General features: G+C 46.2%; 1 protein-coding gene across 2 annotated transcripts; it reads right to left on the minus strand.

Annotated features, from left to right (window-relative positions):
• Positions 1 to 26: 26 nt before the first annotated feature.
• LOC109905197 (lysine-specific demethylase 2A) lies at positions 27 to 15,096 on the minus strand. 2 transcript variants are annotated; one of them, XM_031790135.1, is made up of 23 exons: positions 14,761 to 15,096; positions 13,993 to 14,031; positions 11,300 to 11,438; positions 11,025 to 11,103; positions 10,832 to 10,878; positions 10,529 to 10,707; positions 9,342 to 9,448; positions 8,589 to 8,682; positions 8,236 to 8,389; positions 8,048 to 8,163; positions 7,778 to 7,904; positions 7,374 to 7,687; positions 5,368 to 5,445; positions 4,968 to 5,222; positions 4,753 to 4,893; positions 4,440 to 4,529; positions 3,505 to 3,750; positions 3,369 to 3,401; positions 2,241 to 3,259; positions 1,923 to 2,086; positions 1,694 to 1,840; positions 1,254 to 1,469; positions 27 to 1,167 (listed from the first exon to the last, which is right to left on the minus strand). In XM_031790135.1, the coding sequence occupies exons 2-23, from the start codon at positions 14,026 to 14,028 to the stop codon at positions 986 to 988; spliced, it is 3,963 nt and encodes a 1,320-aa protein (XP_031645995.1). In that variant the 5' UTR covers positions 14,029 to 14,031; positions 14,761 to 15,096; the 3' UTR covers positions 27 to 985. The 2 variants fall into 2 exon arrangements, with proteins under 2 accessions (XP_031645995.1, XP_031645996.1); XM_031790136.1 differs by lacking the exons at positions 10,832 to 10,878; positions 11,025 to 11,103; positions 11,300 to 11,438; positions 13,993 to 14,031; positions 14,761 to 15,096 and having other exon boundaries at positions 9,342 to 9,503; positions 10,529 to 10,642.
• Between the last annotated feature and the right edge of the window lie 3,749 nt (positions 15,097 to 18,845).

Here is an 18,845-nt window from a genome sequence, read left to right on the forward strand (position 1 = left end):
CCCCCAAAATAATCACTTACATCTGGCACAGTTGATCTTTAATTTTTAATTTTCTAAAAAATAATAATAATAATAATAATAACATAAGTGAAAAAGATTTCTGAAAATAATTACAATGCTACGGGATTTTCTCTTCGTCTTCTAAAATAGGGAAACATTTAGACAAAAGTATATATTTATATTCTTTTTAGATTTGGCAGTGAGGTGGGTAAGAAATAAGTATCCATTAGAAGCACTAGGTTGAATGGTAACAGGGCAGAATAATGACCGCAAATCATACATTTATACACTGAATCTTATCAGGTGAAACGGAAAGGAACTCACATTTTATCCATGGGAAACAGAAAATGCATCAAAGTGGGGTGAGGGGCATTTCCTAAAATAGACAGTTGTCCTAGATTCATATTTGTACAAAACAGGGAGAGTTTTGGGAGTGATAGCACCTGAATTCTAACTGTTGTTTGAGAGCGCACCCTGTCACCCCCCCTTTCTCCCTTTCATTCATGCCCTGGTTTTGGTCTCGTCATCACGTCGATTGCCCTCTCGCACCGTCCCTGAATCCCTCATAGGCGCACCCCTCTGTCTCAGGATGGGGCGACCTGACCAAAGTACTCCTGGAAGAGTTAGTCCACAACCAACACCTTTTGGGTTAGAGACGGCCTGTCATAAAGCACTTAGAACCACTAGGGTAAGGAGGGAACCCTGTCGGGCATGACACCTAGCACCCCCAGCCACCTTCACGGGAACCCCCCGACCTCCCCACTTTAATCACGTAGCGTCGGCGCCTGAGCGCAAACACCTGAGTCTTGTCTGGTTTAGTCAAAAAAATGTATACAACATGGAAAGAAACCCTTCTCCCACTAAGTGTGTAGTAACTAATCACTCTCCTACTCCCTTCTGAGAGTGTGGGGGATTTTTAGGCCTCCCTTGTCCTTCTTCTACAGTCTTTTCTCTTTTCTCTGTCCCAGACAGAGGCGGCGGGCCTCTAGGATATCCTCTGGATCAGCTTGTCCTCTGATAGGCAGTAGAGGGTGTTGACGGACAGCTCCGAGATGAAGGCCTCGCAGGCTTTGCGGGAGACACCCTTGCATTCCCGCAGGTCCAGCAGGGAGAGGCAGGAGAGCCGGCGGAGGTACCACAGACACGCATCTGTCAGCTTACTGCAGCCTGGGAGATAGAGACACAGCGGTGCTCAATATGAAACTCAACTCAATAGCAATCCTGTGTGTGTGCTGTGCGAGTCCAAGGCTTACCCCCCAGGTTGAGCTCAGTGAGTGTGTTGCGTGTGGAGGAGCCCACGGCAGTGAGCAGGTTGATGGACTGGTCCGTGAGGCCTCCGCAGTGGGACAGGTCCAGACGGGTCAACAGGGGCATGTGTCTGATCACCAGCCTCAGAGTGGAGTCACTGATCTCCAGCCCTGCCAGACGGAAAGACTGCATGTTCCTCAGCTGACTGCGGTTATCACACCCTAGAGAGAGACAGAGAGGGGGACGGGATTAGGGCAGAAAGAGTTGACAGGAGGGCGACAGCGGGAGAGAAGAAAGAAGAAGGAACGGAGGACAGAGTATCTGTGTCCGCTGCTGACTCCAGAGGGACATAGCTAATTAACGTGGTATGACAAGGGATTTATCCAAACAGTACTTAATTCAAAACAGAAAACTGTGTTGGGGGGGGGGGGGGGGTGGCTCTCACCTGGGGGGTTGAGCAGGTCTCGTATCTGTCCATCTTTCACCCCGTCGGCCCAGCGCAGGTCCAGCGTGCGCAGGAGGGGGCAACTGGTCGAGCTCAGAGCCGAAATAGAAGACCAGGAGCACCCAGACAACATGAGATCCTTCAGCCCTGAGCCGGAGAGAGAGAGAATAACATCTCCAATGTGAGTAATAGTTCAGGTGGGTCTGTCTGTCTGTCTGTCTGTCTGTACCTGGCAGGCGGTTGACGAGCCACGTGAGTTGTTTCTTGGAGATGGAGGTCCAGGAGAGGTCCAGAGCGACTGGCTGGCGTTTGATGATGCCCGACAGGGCCTGAGGACTGATTGCTTTAGAGACGGTCAGATTGATCCTCATCCACAGCCTCTTATCCAGGCTCCTGCACCAGAACACATTTCAAAAGTTTTTTTATCAAGCACCCATACACTCTTGCACATGCAGACACGAATAGTTACCACAGCGCTTACGGAAACAAAGGCAGTTATCACTGCGTGTGTGTGTATAAAATGCATTCTAAAATGTTTGTCTCTTACCATTTGTACCAGTTCTTGCAGACGGCCATGCAGACACAGAGCTCAGCACGAGTCAGGTAACGGAAGACTGATACCCACACCTCCCTCTCACAGCCCGGTTCGCTCCCTCCATTCGCCAGCTCCCTCTCCCCATCGTGTAAAGCCGACAGAGGGAGGTGTAGAGGAGGAACCCGGGAGGAGGAAGCACCATTGTTTGTCCTCTCTGGTCTGCCCGGCCTCGTTCTCCTCTCGTCTTCATGGGAGCCGCCAGTGTGTATGTTGCTTCCCCGGATGTGTGTGTGTCTATCTGAGCGTGCAGGGTCTGGGGCGTGGTTCCTGAGTGGTGGTCGGGCAAGATTCTTGCGTTGTGTGTAAATCTGTCCGGGAGGAGCAGGGCGGGGGGTGACTGCAGCCTCCAGTTTGGGGACGATGGCCCCTGGATCATGTTTGGCCCTCGACGGCTGCAGGGTCACAGTGAGATACGAGCCCTTCATGAGGTCGTCGCTAATGTCAGAAACTACGAGGACCGGTGGCTCCGCCTGTGCCTGTCCTCCTTCCCTCCAGTCTTCATCCATCACCGCCTCCTCTTCTTCGTTTTGGTTGGACTCCCCACTCCCCTCATCTTCTTTGGCTGTTACTCGTCTCTGCGGACGGTTTTCTTTGTCCCCTCTGCCACTCCGCACGCCGTTCTCCTCCTCCTCATCACTACTACAACTACTGCTGCTGCTGCTGCTGCTGGTACTGCTATCACTCTCTTCCTCTGCTCCACCGTGTCTCTGTCCTCTTCCTGCTGCTCCTCCTCTGAGCCTTACTCCTCGCCCTTGCCCCCTGCGCCCATCTCCCCTGCCTGCGGGGTCCAGGCTGAGGGAGGGTTGGGGGGGCTGGAGTCGTGCCCCTGTAGGGGAGCCTCTGAAGGACCCACGGCCCCGGGACAGTCTGCCGACGGGGGAGTGAAGGCGAGAGGACACCCCTCTCTGGAGGTGGGCCAGACGCTGGGAGCCCAGGAGCTTGTGAGAACGCTCCAGAGATGACGTCTGCTTCTGTAGAGAGGAGGTGAGGAGTAGAATAGGTAAAACAATGCTTTTAAAAAAATAATCATACACTGGTTTAGAAAGATACAGCGCTTTAAAATAGGCTGCATGTGCATACCGACTGGAAGATTTTGCTGCGCTCCAGTTTGATCTGCAACACAAAGACAGATTTAAAATTAGATGACTTGGTGAAAAATTATTGTACGAATCAAAAACCCCTTACGCCGCCCCCCTTCTCATTCTCCCTCTCTCACACTCTTCCGGAGTCGTAGCTCCAGTGCGCCGGCTCTCTTCCTGTTCTGTTGTTGCTGCAGTAGTAGCCGCTGGGAGGGAGGGGGCGCCCTCCGCTGGGACAGAGAGGACGCCAGTGGGGGTCTGCCACGTCGCCCCTTCCTCACCCCACCTCCTGCCTCCTCTACTCCTATCCCTTCCCGGTGGGCATGCTTTGACGTAGTGAGAGAACCTGTAGACGCCATGCTGTCCTCATCACTGCTGGACGACTGAGACCGAGAGTAAAAGAGGCAACATCACAAAACAGGTATTAATAGAGTTGGTGGGTATCATCTTACAGGGACAGAAGAACAGACACGCACAGAGCGAGCGAGAGAGAGAGACACGCACAGAGCGAGCGAGAGAGAGAGACACGCACAGAGCGAGCGAGAGAGAGAGACACGCACAGAGCGAGCGAGAGAGAGAGACACGCACAGAGCGAGCGAGAGAGAGAGACACGCACAGAGCGAGCGAGAGAGAGAGACACGCACAGAGCGAGAGAGAGAGACACGCACAGAGCGAGAGAGAGAGACACGCACAGAGCGAGAGAGAGAGACACGCACAGAGCGAGAGAGAGAGACACGCACAGAGCGAGAGAGAGAGACACGCACAGAGCGAGAGAGAGAGACACGCACAGAGCGAGAGAGACACACGCACAGAGCGAGAGAGACACACGCACAGAGCGAGAGAGACACGCGCACAGAGCGAGAGAGACACGCGCACAGAGCGAGAGAGACACGCACACAGAGCGAGAGAGACACGCGCACAGAGCGAGAGAGACACGCGCGCCTCACACTCTAATATGACATTTGAAACGTCTCTATTCCTTTGAAACTTTTATGAGTTGAAAGTTGACTGTTCGTTTCACTTTGGTTAATGAACATATGTTCCCCATGCCAAAAAAGAAATGATGGGATACCTCTGATGAGGAGCCATCTTTGTCCTGGTAACATTTGGGACACTCCCAGCAGCTGGGCAGGTCCTTGTTGATCCTGCCCTCCCCTGGCACCTGAGAGAGGAGAATGAACAGCTATAAACACCTGACATACACACAGAGGACTGTTATAAGCACCTATAACACCGCCATCATCCTCAAGGGCCATTTGAGTTCGGGACCCCCTCGTGTGGGATACGAAAGAAAATATGTATTGGAAGTACATGCTGCACAAGAGGGATTTTACAGTGTACATTGTAGTACAGGTATATCCACGTATCTGCTGGTCCCTGGTCACCTTGATGCAGTCGGGGTGGGCGATCTGAGCACAGTTGGAGCATTCCATCAGGGTTGTGGAGGATGGGCTAGCGTCCGCCAGCTCCTGCTTCCCCTGGCCCTCTCCACAGAGAACACACACCGCCGAGTTGGGCAGGCCAGGCTGGAGACGGGGAGAGACAACGGTCAACATGCTATACACACACAGTGCGTGAAGGCGGTGCACTAGATACTCACAGCCAGACACTGCCGCATCATGCAGCCCTTCTTCATGCGCCCGGGTCCTCCGAACCTCCTCATGTCTCTGCAGAAGTTGCATTCCCCGCACTCCTCCCTCTGGCAGGCCGCACAGCGTTTGCAGCGCACGCGCCGCCGCCTCAGGGCCGAGAGTGAGGTGGCAGCCCGAGCCGGGCGCGGGACCGCGGGCTTGTGGGGCGTGGCCGGGCGCGGGCGGTCCACCGGCGAGGGGGAAGGGGGCCGGTACCACGACGGCTGGAGCAGAAGGGAGGAAAGTTGAGATGTCTGCCCCGTGTTGTTGAGGGCTTGACTGTGGTGACTAAACACATGTACGGCCGCGTGCATGTCGGGTGAGTGTTTGAACGCGTGTGTACGAGAGGCACATGCCCTCTTGGCTCACCCTCTTGGGCCACTTGACGATGGGCTTCCCAGTGTAAGACAGCTTGGGGTCGTCGTTGCGGTGGTCTTCCAGAAGAGCCTAAACAGGACACAAGACACATAAAAAGGTCAAGTCAAGACTATTGATTGAAAGACAGACAGACACTGAGACACTGTTCCAACATCCACTGAGAATGAAGCAATGTACTGGTCAGGCACTGGAAGTTGCACGCTGCGTGGATATTAAAACGTAACCCGTAGAAACCCACTGTCCTCAGACGCCTACAGACAGAAACGGGTCCTGTGTAGATCAGTTAGCAGAGCATGGCGCCCTTTGCAGCGTCAGGATCTTGGATTTGATTCCTGCTGGGACCACCCATACCAAGTCCAGTGCTTGAATTTTTCCACATTTCGTTGCGTTACAAAGTGGGATTAAAATTGATAAAATTGTCAACGATCTATAGAAAATACCAATGTCGAAGTGGAAAAAAAATTTGAACATAAAAATAAGGTACATTTATTTTGGATTAGATTAAACCCAGTCAATACTTCGTAGAAGCACCTTTGGCAGCAATTACAGCTGTGAGTCTTTCTGGGTCAGTCTCTAAAGCAGTGTTCACACTGGCAGTGTGAAGTGACTCAAATCCTTTTTATCTGCATATCCAATTCCAATCTGTACTTTTACCTGCTGTCTGAACAGCCAAAAACACATGTAATCAGATATTTCAAGCCACCTTTGTAGGATCGTGGTGGCCCAACACCCTATTAAAACCCTTTACACTCGTACCCGTATAAGGGTTGAAAATGGCAGATTTTGGCACTGATAAACGCCTAAATTGGCACGCAGAGGCTGTGCAGTGCAGAGGCTCTACAGTAACGTGCTCTAAACGACATCAGAGCTCAGGCTCTGTGCTTCACAGCGCTATATGGGTTTTCACTGACAGACGTTCTGAACTTGGGTATCGCAAATTGTCAGAGTGAGGGAAATGCTGTAAATTAAAAGGGCTCTATGTAATTTGAAAGATGAGACGTTGAGGATTTTATTAATAATAGTAGCAAGCCAAACACCTGCGAGTCCAAACATGCACTTCACATTTCCATATCAGAAAGATTGTGTAAACGTTTATGATCACTGTGTTTGATGGACAATTAAATGGCGTCATATCATATATTATTCTGAACAGAATGAGACTGTCTATTGTGAATATAATTTGCAGCGGAACACGCACCAGAACGCACCCATACCTCCTTTCTATGCGCACCAACACTATGACCCGTTTCTCAGAACTGTCTTGTGAAGGCCTAACACTAAGGTTGTACTTCATAATATGGCTAGTCATGTTGGCAATAGAAAAAGCTTTCAAATGATGCCCACCTGATCCAGATTGTGATTGATAAAAAATAGGCAACTTTTTAGATTGCGTAAATATTCATTGGCGGGGATGCAGGGTTGTGTTCCAAACAAAACAACTACAAGTGTACTTGTTCTAGTTCCTCAACGGCACATCTAGGAAAACTAAAAAAAATAACCTTATAGTTGAAGACTCTTCTTTGAGTCATAAAAGGGCATTGAAATGACTCAGGAACTGCACACTCTGGAGAGGGTGTGGCCACTTGGAGACACCAGTTAGTCCCCTCACTCAGACCCATGTCATTGTTTTGTCTTGTGTTTGCACCTACCCCACATTTTCTAGGAATATTCTTATGTTACTGAATGTATCCAGAATATTTTCAGATTTTGTTATCAACAAAATGCTTTGAAAAGTACAGTAAATGTAAAATGCACAAAATGTTTGGATTCAGTCTTCTGTCTGATAATAATTGATAATTTCTTCTAAGAAACATTTCAAATTTAGCCCCTTCCACATAACCCTTTACGCTTGTGGGAATTGGCCTAAGACCATGTTGACGTTTCCTTTATTTTGGCAGTTTCCTGTGTGCACACTACTGTAAATGACTTGAGGTGAAAGCATCTGCTAAAAGGGATACATGACATTATTATATTCCAGACTGGTGCCCTGTACCCACCCGTATGTCGTGGAGCAGGGCGGGGGCGTTGCGGATGCCTGCGGGGACACACTTCTTGTGGGCTGGCAGCTCCTCCAGCTTCCCCAGCAGGTTCCACAGCCCCTCCAGCTCCAGGGGGGTCAGGTTTACCCTCACCCCCAGCTTAGTGGCACCCAGAGTGGGGGAGACATCCTCATCGCTCTCTTCCATTTTGACCTTGCTCTCCCTTTCCTCCTCCTTTCCTTCCTCATCATCGTCTCTGTCTTTATTCTCCTCCGACGTGCCGTTTTTCACGTGGCCGTTGAGTTTGTTCTCCGAGGAGTCTCGAGTCAGACCTGAGAGGGAGGGACAAAAACAGAGATTAAAACGAGAAGACAAATGAGAGACAGAAAAATATAAATCGTTGTGTGTGTGTGTACACTCACCAACACCAAGCGAGTGCTTCTGGAACTCAGGGGTGAGGTGAGAGGTGTTAGTCAGACAGTAGAGGTATCTCTCCAGCACGTACCAGCACATCTCATAGTAGAAGGGGTATCGGAACTTAGCCGGGACCTGGACAGCAGAACACATGGAGATATTGAAGGGAAGTGACTACTCTCACCTGTAGTTAACATGTAATAGTCAGCCCCCCCCATTGAGTAGTACTAGTGCATGTGCAGTGGAGTTCTGCGTGACGTGTGCGTGTGGTAGTGTACTCGAGTGCGGTCCTCGATGTTGTAGATGTTGAGCTGCATGGGGATGTTGAAGCTGTGGAGGAAGTTTCCCCCAAACACCAGCGTGTCCTCAGGGGTGTACACAGCATGGATCCAACCTAGACATCAACAGTGGAGGAGGTTAGATGGGGGAACAAAAATGTACCGTGTGTATCAGTGTGTGTACGTACCAGAGGGGATCATGAAGGTATAGCCCTGCTTCAGCTCAATCCTCTGACAGTCCCGAGCCTTGTCTCCCAGGAAGATGTCCCCTTGTTTCCCTGACAACACCCAGTCCTCATACAGCTCCAGGTTCTGGGGTGTGGGTGGGATCAGCCAGAACACCTACAGGAGGAGGTGGTCAGAGGTCGAGATAGCCATAGAGATGCAATAAAATACTAGAATGGCCTAAGTCCTAAATGTTCGTAACTCTAGAATCAAATGGCAGCCATCTTGGTCAGGGATAAATTATGTTCTATTGAAGTCTGTGGCGATTCAAAACGTGACACATCCAAGGCTCAAGTTCTCCTGGGTGTCATCTCACCTTGCCCCCCCGCAGGATGTGGTACCAGACCGATGTACCACCAAAGTCAACGTGGAAGTCTGTGAAGCAGCCCTGGACACTCATCAGACAGTACCTGAAGGAATATACATCTTTACACCGTACATCAACCATCATTAAAAACAAAGACATGTGTTATGAACTCACGCTCCAAGCACAAACACTGCATTGTTATTTATTATAATATTTTTTGGGAATTGTACCCCTTTTTCTCCCCAATTTCGTGGTATCCAATTGTTACTAGCTACTATCTTGTCTCATCGCTACAACTCCCGTACGGGCTCGGGAGAGACGAAGGTTGAAAGTCATGCGTCTTCCGATACACAACCCAACCAAGCCGCACTGCATCCAACCCAGAAGCCAGCCGCACCAATGTGTCGGAGGAAACACCGTGCACCTGGCAACCTTGGTTAGCGTGCACTGCGCCCGGCCCGCCACAGGAGTCACTGGTGCGCGATGAGACAAGGATATCCATACCGGCCAAACCCTCCCTAACCCGGATGACGCTAGGCCAATTGTGCGTCACCCCACGGACCTCCCGGTCGCGGCCGGTTACGACAGAGCGCGAACCCAGAGTCTCTGGTGGCACAGCTGGCGCTGCAGTACAGAGCCCTTAACCACTGCGCCACCCGGGAGGCCAACACCGCATTGTTACGGAAGGGTAAACATTTTTAAATGAAGTGGTTGAGTACATGTGGAATGAAAGCCATAAAAAGGTGCAGGTTCGGGACTCACTTCTGCACTTTGGGATACTGCATGTCTATGATGGAGTTGGTTGAGTCTCTCTGTCGCTCCTTCAGGTGCCTTGGCCACATGTTGTCCACCCAGTCGATCAAATCCACCTGGTGAGAGGGAGGGAAGGTCAGCAGGGACATGCACCACTGACTGTCCAGGGCTCTGTGGAAGTGATAGCCCAGTGTTTACAATGGTCAGACACCTGAACTTGCTATGTGATTGTTTGGTGTTTGACAAGGTTTTCCGGTTTGTAGTACTGAGTGATTAGTGCTTCGAGGCCGGTTCGGTTTTGGTTCGACTATTTAAAGATGATCACCATCGACTGATTATTTTTTTAAACATTAAATGCATTATGAAATAATGACACTACAGTGATGAGCTTTTTAATGGAAATTCCAAAGCCAAAAATAGTGAACATTCAATTGCCAAAACTAAAATTTCACATTGCCTCTGATCAGATCCACATTGCATAGACATCAATAGAAAAATAGGAAATTACTATGAAATACAATATTTCAGTTGTGTTTATTACTTAGTTTTTATTTGATGACTTTATTATTTCTCATTCCTTGAAGTCCTCCTCTCGTCCTTGTTTTTGAAAGAAAAGCTCATTTTTTGTCCATTAAAATTACATCAAATTGATCAGAAACACAGTGTAGACATTGTTAATGTTGTAAATGACTATTGTAGCTGGAAACAGCAGATCTTTTATGGAATTTACACATACGGAGCATCAGCATTTATGGGTTTGATCCCACAAATACTGATGCTCCAAGATACTCAACTAGTTTAAAGAAGATCAGTTTTTTTGCTTCTTTAATCAGCACTACAGTTTTCAGCTGTGCTAACATAATTGCAAAAGGGTTTTCTAATGATCAATTAGCCTTTTAAAATGATAAACTTGGATTAGCCAACACAACGTGACATTGGAACACAGGAGTGATGGTTGCTGATAATGGTCTCTGCACTCCTATGAAGATATTTCATAACAAATCTGCCATTTCCAGCTACAATAGTCATTTACAACATTTGATGTTACTTTAATGGACAAAAAAAAGTGATTTTCTTTCGAAAACAATGACATTTCTAAGTGACCCAAAACTTTTGAACGGTAGTGTATATAATGATGGTTCCTCACTCAGCACTACTGGTATGTGTGTGCGTGCGCTCGCCTGCACGTGTCTTACCGAGGCGGGTCGTTTCACCAGGTTCTCCAGCTTGGTGTGACTGAACTCCAGGCTGATGACGTTATAGAGCTTATCTCGCTCCGAAGGCGGGGTCTCGTAGTACCGCCGCCATTGGGCCATGGACATCTCGATGCCCTTCTGAGTGGTCACATCCATAACGTCGACCATCCTCCGACTGCCTATGACAGAAGGGGTCAAGCAAAGGGCAGGGAGAATTACTTACAGGCCCTGCAGCACTGTTTCAAAATTCAGATGAAATCCGCAGCCATGAGTTCATAAGAGTGTCCATAGTTTGGGCCTTACCCACAAACAGCTTGACGTCACTCACACTGAAATCAGAGTCTGGCATCCTGACAGAATAAGACAGAGGAAGGGAGAGAGAGCGAGATTGTTAAATAAATCTGGAGAATCAGAGTGAGCCAGCAGTTATATTTCTATCTCCCACAGATCTGCAGAGGAGGTGGGCTAGATAATTGGAAGACGAAGAGTGACCTACTCTAAGCCGAGGCCGTCTTTTTTCTCAAAGATCAGAGGGTCTCTCAGCCCCTCCCTCTGGATGTACTCGAACGTGAAGTCTGAAGAGAAACACACATTACCCTCAACAATGCAGGGTAGGCACACCAAAAGTAATCAAAGAAGTAGAACCATAATTAGGGCCAAGTTTTTTTGCCAGATTACAAAACCAACAAGCTTTTCCAGGTCAAGATCATAACATAGGAGAAACTGGGTTAACGCCTTTAAGGGATATCATAGCTTGGTTTGACCCCTGACCTTTTCCCTCCATGTGTTTAACCAGGTTGGAGTTGAACCGGTCACTCTGCAGCTTCTCATCCAGGTCAAAGGTCCTCTTCCCCTCAATCTCATCGTCCGAGATCCCGTCATCGAGGTAGCGCCGCCGCGTCCCCGTACGCTAGTGACACAAAGCAGAAACTCAACTCGTATCCAGGGCTGTGATGGTAATTGAATAACCGTGTAACTGACGGTTGTGGACGAAGACCGCCATGAAAATAAAATGACTGTCAAACCCGTTTAAATAGTCCTACATTTATTTTAGGATATAATAAAATATATATATATATTTATATATAGTTTACTAAGTGAGTGTTTACTAATGATTATAAGCAATTGTTTTGCTAGCCTAGTCTGTCTTAAACGGTCTCTATCTCGTCCTCTTTCCAACTCGCCGTTGATGCTCAGGCAGCAACTTCACGAGATGCGTGGGGGTACCTGGCAAATGTCAAATGTAGAAAAGTGCCCAGCTTTTCTTCACCTCACACATTAAGACATTCAAATCAAAACAGTACCTCACAGTATTTGAAAAATCTTTCCAATGTGTTCTGCCTTGATAATCATCGTTGTGATAAATAGGCTATGGACATTTTGCGTGTATTTGTTTCTATTTTAATGATAGTGAATTTCATCTTCATAATATAGCTCTGCTGTCCACTTCATACCTTCCTTGTCAATACATTATCTTATAGCGTACTTCCTGAAAGCCTAAGGCAGGCCTAGGTTTTTTAATACGTTTTAAGGAAAGGAGAAATATTTGCTTGTGTTAACATATGCTGGTGGCTTTGATTGACAGGTGCTTTTATGGGGTTGTGCGTGAGTTTGCCGGTTCTCTCTATAGGCCGATGGGCTACTTTTAGGAAACTACCGTCTGGACTGCATCTCTTTCATAAGAATCAAATGCTCCTGTCATTATTGAATCTGGTAAAAGGCCTGTTTTCAGTAGCTCCGGCTACATTATTTCTGTCATTACGGCATCCTCTCTTTGAAGAACACTTGCCACTGCCATCGAATGACCACAGCAACAGGGTTTGTAACGTTATGCGAATGTTTCGGGGAAAACCCATCGGACTCCGATTGAATTGTATTCTGCATCGAAATAGGATCTGTGTGTGTGTGTGTATGTGTATGTGTATATATATATATATATATGTGTATGTGTATGTGTATATATATATATATGCAGAAAAGCCAACAGACAAGGACAAGGAAAGTATGCATCTTTATTTTGACTCTTAATGTTGTCAATACAAAACTGCTACAGATTTGTTGATTAAAGATAGTAAGTAATAACCTGAATAATAATAATGAAATGCCATGATAATAATGAAGTGTAATGGCTTGTTTCAAATAGGTTTTATTAATTAGCATATCCATGTAAACAAGTGTGTACATTCGCCTGGCCAATTACCGTAACCTCAAATTCCAAGACCGTCACAGCCCTACTTTTATCACTTTGAATGAGATTTCTGCTAAGACCATGCACATGTAACAGTATTGCCTTTGTCCCTCTTTGCCACAACACTGGCTTGAACCAGGGACCCTCTGAATATATCAACTGCCGCCACACAAGAAGCATCGTTAACTACCGCTCAACAAAAGCAGTGGGCCTTGAAGAGCAATGGAAACAACTGCCTTTAAGGTCTTTGAGCGAGGGACGTCGCCGATTGACCACTACTAGCATGCATTGCTAACAAGCTAGCCATTTCACATCGGGAAACACACCAATGTACATTGAGTATACCAAATATTAGGAGCCCCTTCCTAAGAGTTGAACGAACAGCCTCAATTCGACTGGGCATGGACTCTATAAGGTGTCGAAAGCGTTCCACAGGGACGTTGGCCCATGTTGACTCCACAGTTGTGTCAAGTTGGCTAGATGTCCTTTGGGTGGGGGACCATTCTAGATACACATAGGTAACTATTGAGTGTGGAAAAACCCAGCAGCTTTGCAAAAACCGGTGCACCTGGCACCTACTACCAAACCCTGTTCAAAGGCACAAAGACTCATAACAGAAAGATTTTGCAGATCAGTCATTCAGTCACGCAATGGTCTGCGTGGGCATCACAGAAGGAGGGCCTTATCCCCACCCCACTTACTTCCATTCACCCCCTGCTCTCATATCTTGGCTAGACAGATGGGTCCAGCACAACACCCCACCCCCATCCTGTTCCACCAAACCCGGGCTATGCCTGGTATTATCTTTACTCAAAACACCCCGCATGCTGTTTCCTATTGTTCTGCAACTATTCTTATATCTTGACTAACTATACATTCTAAGATCCACACAAACATTCCACTATGATCTATAATTCTGTGGATTATTTTTAATGGCCAATTTGATTTATTATTATTATTTATTTTTTAAATACACCCTTTAGAAAAGCCTAAATGGGTCTTAGTCACGGCATGGTAACAAAAAGCACCACCTAATGTAAAGCGACATGAGCAAGCATTAGCAGGTCAGACAACAGTGAACTTGAACCTGACCCTACATTGAACCCACTGACACGCATCCAGTCTATCGTCAGGCCAACAGATCCACAACACTCTCGTTGATTTAGCTTGTTACCGATGCAACAGTCGTTTTCTTTGGGGAAACAAGCTAAATACAACTTGCAAAACAATTTTAGCTAACACACCAACACGTAGCTATTAATTAGACTGTACTTACCAAGCGCTTGCTGTAACGGGGGTTTTGGTCTTCCATGACCTAAAACAGGAATGAGACCGTTGAGAAACCACAATGCCATGAACAGCCTAAGTTAATTGAGCAGTTAACTAATTTAACAGCAGCTTTTGAGAGCCAAACTATAGGCCAATTGTTTACATAGGAGTATAAAACACAACTTCTGGCGCTTGGATTGACAGTTTGCCAGCTTCAGTATCGGGACAAGGATAAAATGTTAGCTAAGTTTTGGCTAACGTTATAATATATAAACTGACTTAATATTATGACATAGCAAGTTAATGCTAAGTACTAAATAACTGGCTACACGGTAACAAATGTATTTAGCTAACTAACGTTACTGTAGCTAACAAATAATCAAATAAAGTTGTCTAAACGTCAACTAGCCACCGTTAACTAATTATTATTGTTGACAAAAACGGGAACATGCAAATTACACTTTTTTTGCAAGAAAATCTGTTATTTAACCATATCGTTATCCTTGGATAATGTTACAGAACTGACCAAGTTGCAGCAGAGGCTGTTAGTATATGTAGATAGCATAGATAGCACTACTAACGCGTTAGCTACAAGAGACTGTTAGCTAGCTTACTTCCCCGAATACATTTGAGTGTCTAGTGGTCCTGCTCTGTTCGGACGCAATTTCAGTTAATAACCTACCGTTACCTAGTCAACATACCAAGCACAATATGATCGTATGATGTTAGTTACAGTTATGGGTTATCTTTATGTAGATAAAATGATCTAACTTACGTTAGCGTCTTCATTCACGGAACGTTAGCTAGTTAGCCATCATTGCGCTAACGTTAGCTTCCTAATCGGAAAATGGCTAACGTATTATTTTTGAGATAAGTTTCCAACTGAAATAACTCATTGGGTTGTTGTGGTCTGTATGTTATCCCGTAGCGCGGCGTCTAGAAGTTATTGCTGAACTTTGTATCCATCTTACATATTTTTAGCTTTGTAGTTTGTTATCCTGGTTATTGTGCGATAAAGTTAAAGCGATCTGCTTCGATCCGCCATTTTCAGCTGAGCATAAAACACACACACACCACCCCCACTAACCCCAAAGAGAAGAACCCGCCCCAGGATTAACACTGCCATCCAATAGTACATGAATAAATCAACACAGGAAGGTTGTGATTGGGTAAAAGTTATGTCTTTCCGAGAGATGGTTTGTAGAGCTGTTTAAACTGCGCCCCACGTGGTGTGACAGCCTATGGCAGTAGAGACCACCGATGTGAGCGAAACATTATTCGCTGGGGTGTCAAAATGGGGTCAACAAGAGAGCCTATCATAAGACTACTATGGGGAACAACTTATGTACATAAACCAATCATATCGGAACATAGTGAGGCTGAAGATTCCCAGTAAAGACCATTGTCATAAGGACAAGGGAACATATAGTAAGAGGGACAATAGTTGTTCCATCCCATTCAAAAAGTATTTGAATGCCACCTGTCAACGAAATAATAAAACGTTTCTTAAACAGATGAGGAAAAAGAGAGAATTAATGACAAGAGGCGCACTAATAGCACACATACAACATTCTATTACAGAACAACCACACTGGATGACTGACAACCACTCATCACTGAAAAGACCTTCACTAACATTTCAGCACATTACATACTGACACAGCATACCGAGAAACAACATTGTATGAACGACCACACACACACACACACACACACACACACATCATGAAGAAAAAAATACATGACTGGGTAAATTAAGGATTTTGACCATGAGTCACAGCTGTAACTATATTTGTTGAATGTTGTGCTCAAGTATATATCATTTCATACATATTTTCTTCTGCACATAAGTCATTGAATCATTAATCCAAATATTCATCCAATGTTTTTGCCTACATATGGTACCACAATGTCCTACTGTCATTGGCAGGGGGCACCAATCTCATTGTGCATGGGATCTTCAAAACCTTAGTTCTAGGTATCTGAAGGTACACTGTCATCTGAATGAGAAATTAGAAGCAGTGAGGAAAATTAAGACTTTTTCCACATTTGTTACGTTACAGCCTTATTCTAAAATGGATTAAATAAAAATCCTCAGCAATCGACATACAATACCTTAGTTCTGGGACACAAAGCATCCTTCACTCATGCTGCCAAACATACCCTCGTAAAACTGACTCTCCTACCGATCCTAGACTTCGGCGATGTCATTTACAAAATAGCCTCCAACACTCTACTCAGCAAATTGGATGCAGTCTATCACAGTGCCATCCGTTGTGTCACCAAAGCCCCATAAACTACCCACCACTGCAACTTGTATGCTCTCGTTGGCTGGCCCTCGCTTCATATTTGTCGCCAAACCCACTGTCTCCAGGCCATCTATGTCTTTGCTAGGTAAAACCCCGCCTTCTCAGCTCACTGGTCACCATAGCAGCACCCACACGCTCCAGCAGGTATATTTCACTGGTCACCCCCAAAGCCAATTCCTCCTTTGGCCACCTTTTCTTCCAGTTCTCTGCTGCCATTGACTAGAACGAACTGCAAAAATTACTGAAGCTGGATACTCATATCTCCCTCACTAACTTTAAGCATCAGCTGTCAGAGCAGCTCACAGATCACTGCACATAGCCCATCTGTAAATGGCCCATCCAACTACCTCATCCCCATGCTGTTCTTCATTTTATTTACTCCTTTGCACTCCAGTATCTCTACGTGCAAATTCATCTTCTGCAAATCTATCACTTGTGTTTATTTGCTCAATTGTAATTATTTCTCCACTGTGGCCTATTTTCTGCCTTACCTCCCTAATCTTACTACATTTGTAGTATTTTGTATATGGACTTTTCTATTGTGTTATTGACTCTGTTAGGTTATTCCATGTGTAACTGTGTTTGTGTCGCACTGCTTTGCTTTTTCTTGGCCCGGTCACAGTTGGAAATGAGAACTTGTTCTCAACTAGCCTACCTGGTTAAATAAAGGCGATATAAAATACAAATAAAATACCCCATAATGACAGAGCAAAACCAGTTTAGACATAAATACCTTATTTACATAAGTATTCAGACCCTTTGCTATGAGACTTGAAATTGAGCTCAGGTGCATCCTGTTTACATTGATCATCCTTGAGATGTCTCTACAACTTGTAGTCCACCTGTGGTAAATTCAATTGATTGGACATGATTTGGAAAGGCACACCCCCGTCTATATAAAAAGGTCCCACAGTTGACAGTGCATGTCAGAGCAAAAACCAAGTCATGAGGATGAAGGGATTGTCCGTAGAGTGCCGAGACAGGATTGTGTCGAGGCACAGATCTGGGGAAGGGTACCAAAACATTTCTGCAGCATTGAAGCTCTCCAAGAACCCAGTGGCCTCCATTCTTAAATGGAAGATGTTTGGAACCAGCCAGGCTCTTCCTAGAGCTGGCTGCCTGGCCAAACTGAGCAATCGGGGGAGAAGGGCCTTGGTCGGGGAGGTGACTAAGAACCCGATGGTCACTCTGACAAAGCTCAAGAGCTACTCTGTGGAGATGGGAAACACTTCCAGAAGGACAACCATCTCTGCAACACTCCACCAATCAGGCCTTTATGGTAGAGTGGCCAGACGGAAGCCACTCCTCAGTAAAAGGCACAACAGCCTGCTTGGAGTTTGCCAAAAGGAACCTAAAGACTCTCAGATCATGAGAAACAAGATTCTCTGGTGTGATGAAACCAAGATTTAACTCTATGGCCTGAATGCCAAGTGTCACGTCTGGAAGAAGCCTGGCACCATCCTTATGGTGGAGCATGATGGCAGCAGTATCATGCTGTAGGAATGTTTTTCAGCGGCAGAGACTAGTTTGGATGGAGGCAAAGATTAACAGAGCAAAGTACAGCCATCCTTGATGAAAAACCGCTCCAGAGGACTCAGGACCTCAGACTAGGGCGAAGGTTCACCTTCCAACAGGACAACTAACCCAAAGCACACAGCCAAGAGAACGCAGGAATGGCTTCGGGTCAAGTCTCTGAATGTCCTTGAGTGGCCCGGCCAGAGCCCGATCAAACGTCTTTGGTGACATCTGAAAATTGCTGTGCAGCGACACTCCACAACCAAACTGACAGAGCTTTAGAGGATCTGCAGAGAAGAATGGGAGAAACTCCCCAAATACAGGTGTGCCAAGCTTGTAGCGTCATACCCAAGAAGACCCGAGGCTGTAATCGCTGCCAAAGGTGCTTAAACACATGTATTCATTTGTCACATTTACATATTTGCTAAAATTTCTAAACCTACTTTTGCTTTGTCATTTTGGGGTATTGTGTGTTGATGGGAGATTTTATTTTAATATGGCTGTAACGTAAACGTCAAGGGGTCTGAATACTATCCGTAGATCATTTTGCAAACGTGAAATTCAATCATCAGACATTCTCCCTTCAAACCGAAGGACTGTAAGCGTCTCATCCAAACTCCAATGGAAGCACAGACAACCTATTTCTCCACCATCCCGTAGTAGACAGTTAAAGGGAATTTAGAACCAAGTGAACAGGAGAGAGCAGGGTCAGCGGGGAGTGTGTGTGTGTCAGTACAGGCCTGTTTGAGTGAATTAAAGAATGAGGGTGTGTGAGAGACTTACTTCAGTACCTTAAACCAGACTCTAGGTGCTGCTGTCATTGCCACTTGTCAACTACTGTATTCCAATACAGCAGATACATTTATTCATGGTGATAGGTTTTCAGAGAAAAATGTGCACCTACAGTCAATGATTCACTCACACTGAATGTGGGATAGTTTGACTGTGTAACCCATCATTCAGATGTGCCAAGTCTGTCAACTCAGTATTGCACAACGCAGCATGAACCACAACACCAGCAGTCTTAACCAAAATA

The sequence above is a fragment of the Oncorhynchus kisutch genome, linkage group LG15, assembly GCF_002021735.2.
Source record: "Oncorhynchus kisutch isolate 150728-3 linkage group LG15, Okis_V2, whole genome shotgun sequence".
In the NCBI taxonomy this organism is placed as follows: Eukaryota; Metazoa; Chordata; class Actinopteri; order Salmoniformes; family Salmonidae; genus Oncorhynchus; species Oncorhynchus kisutch.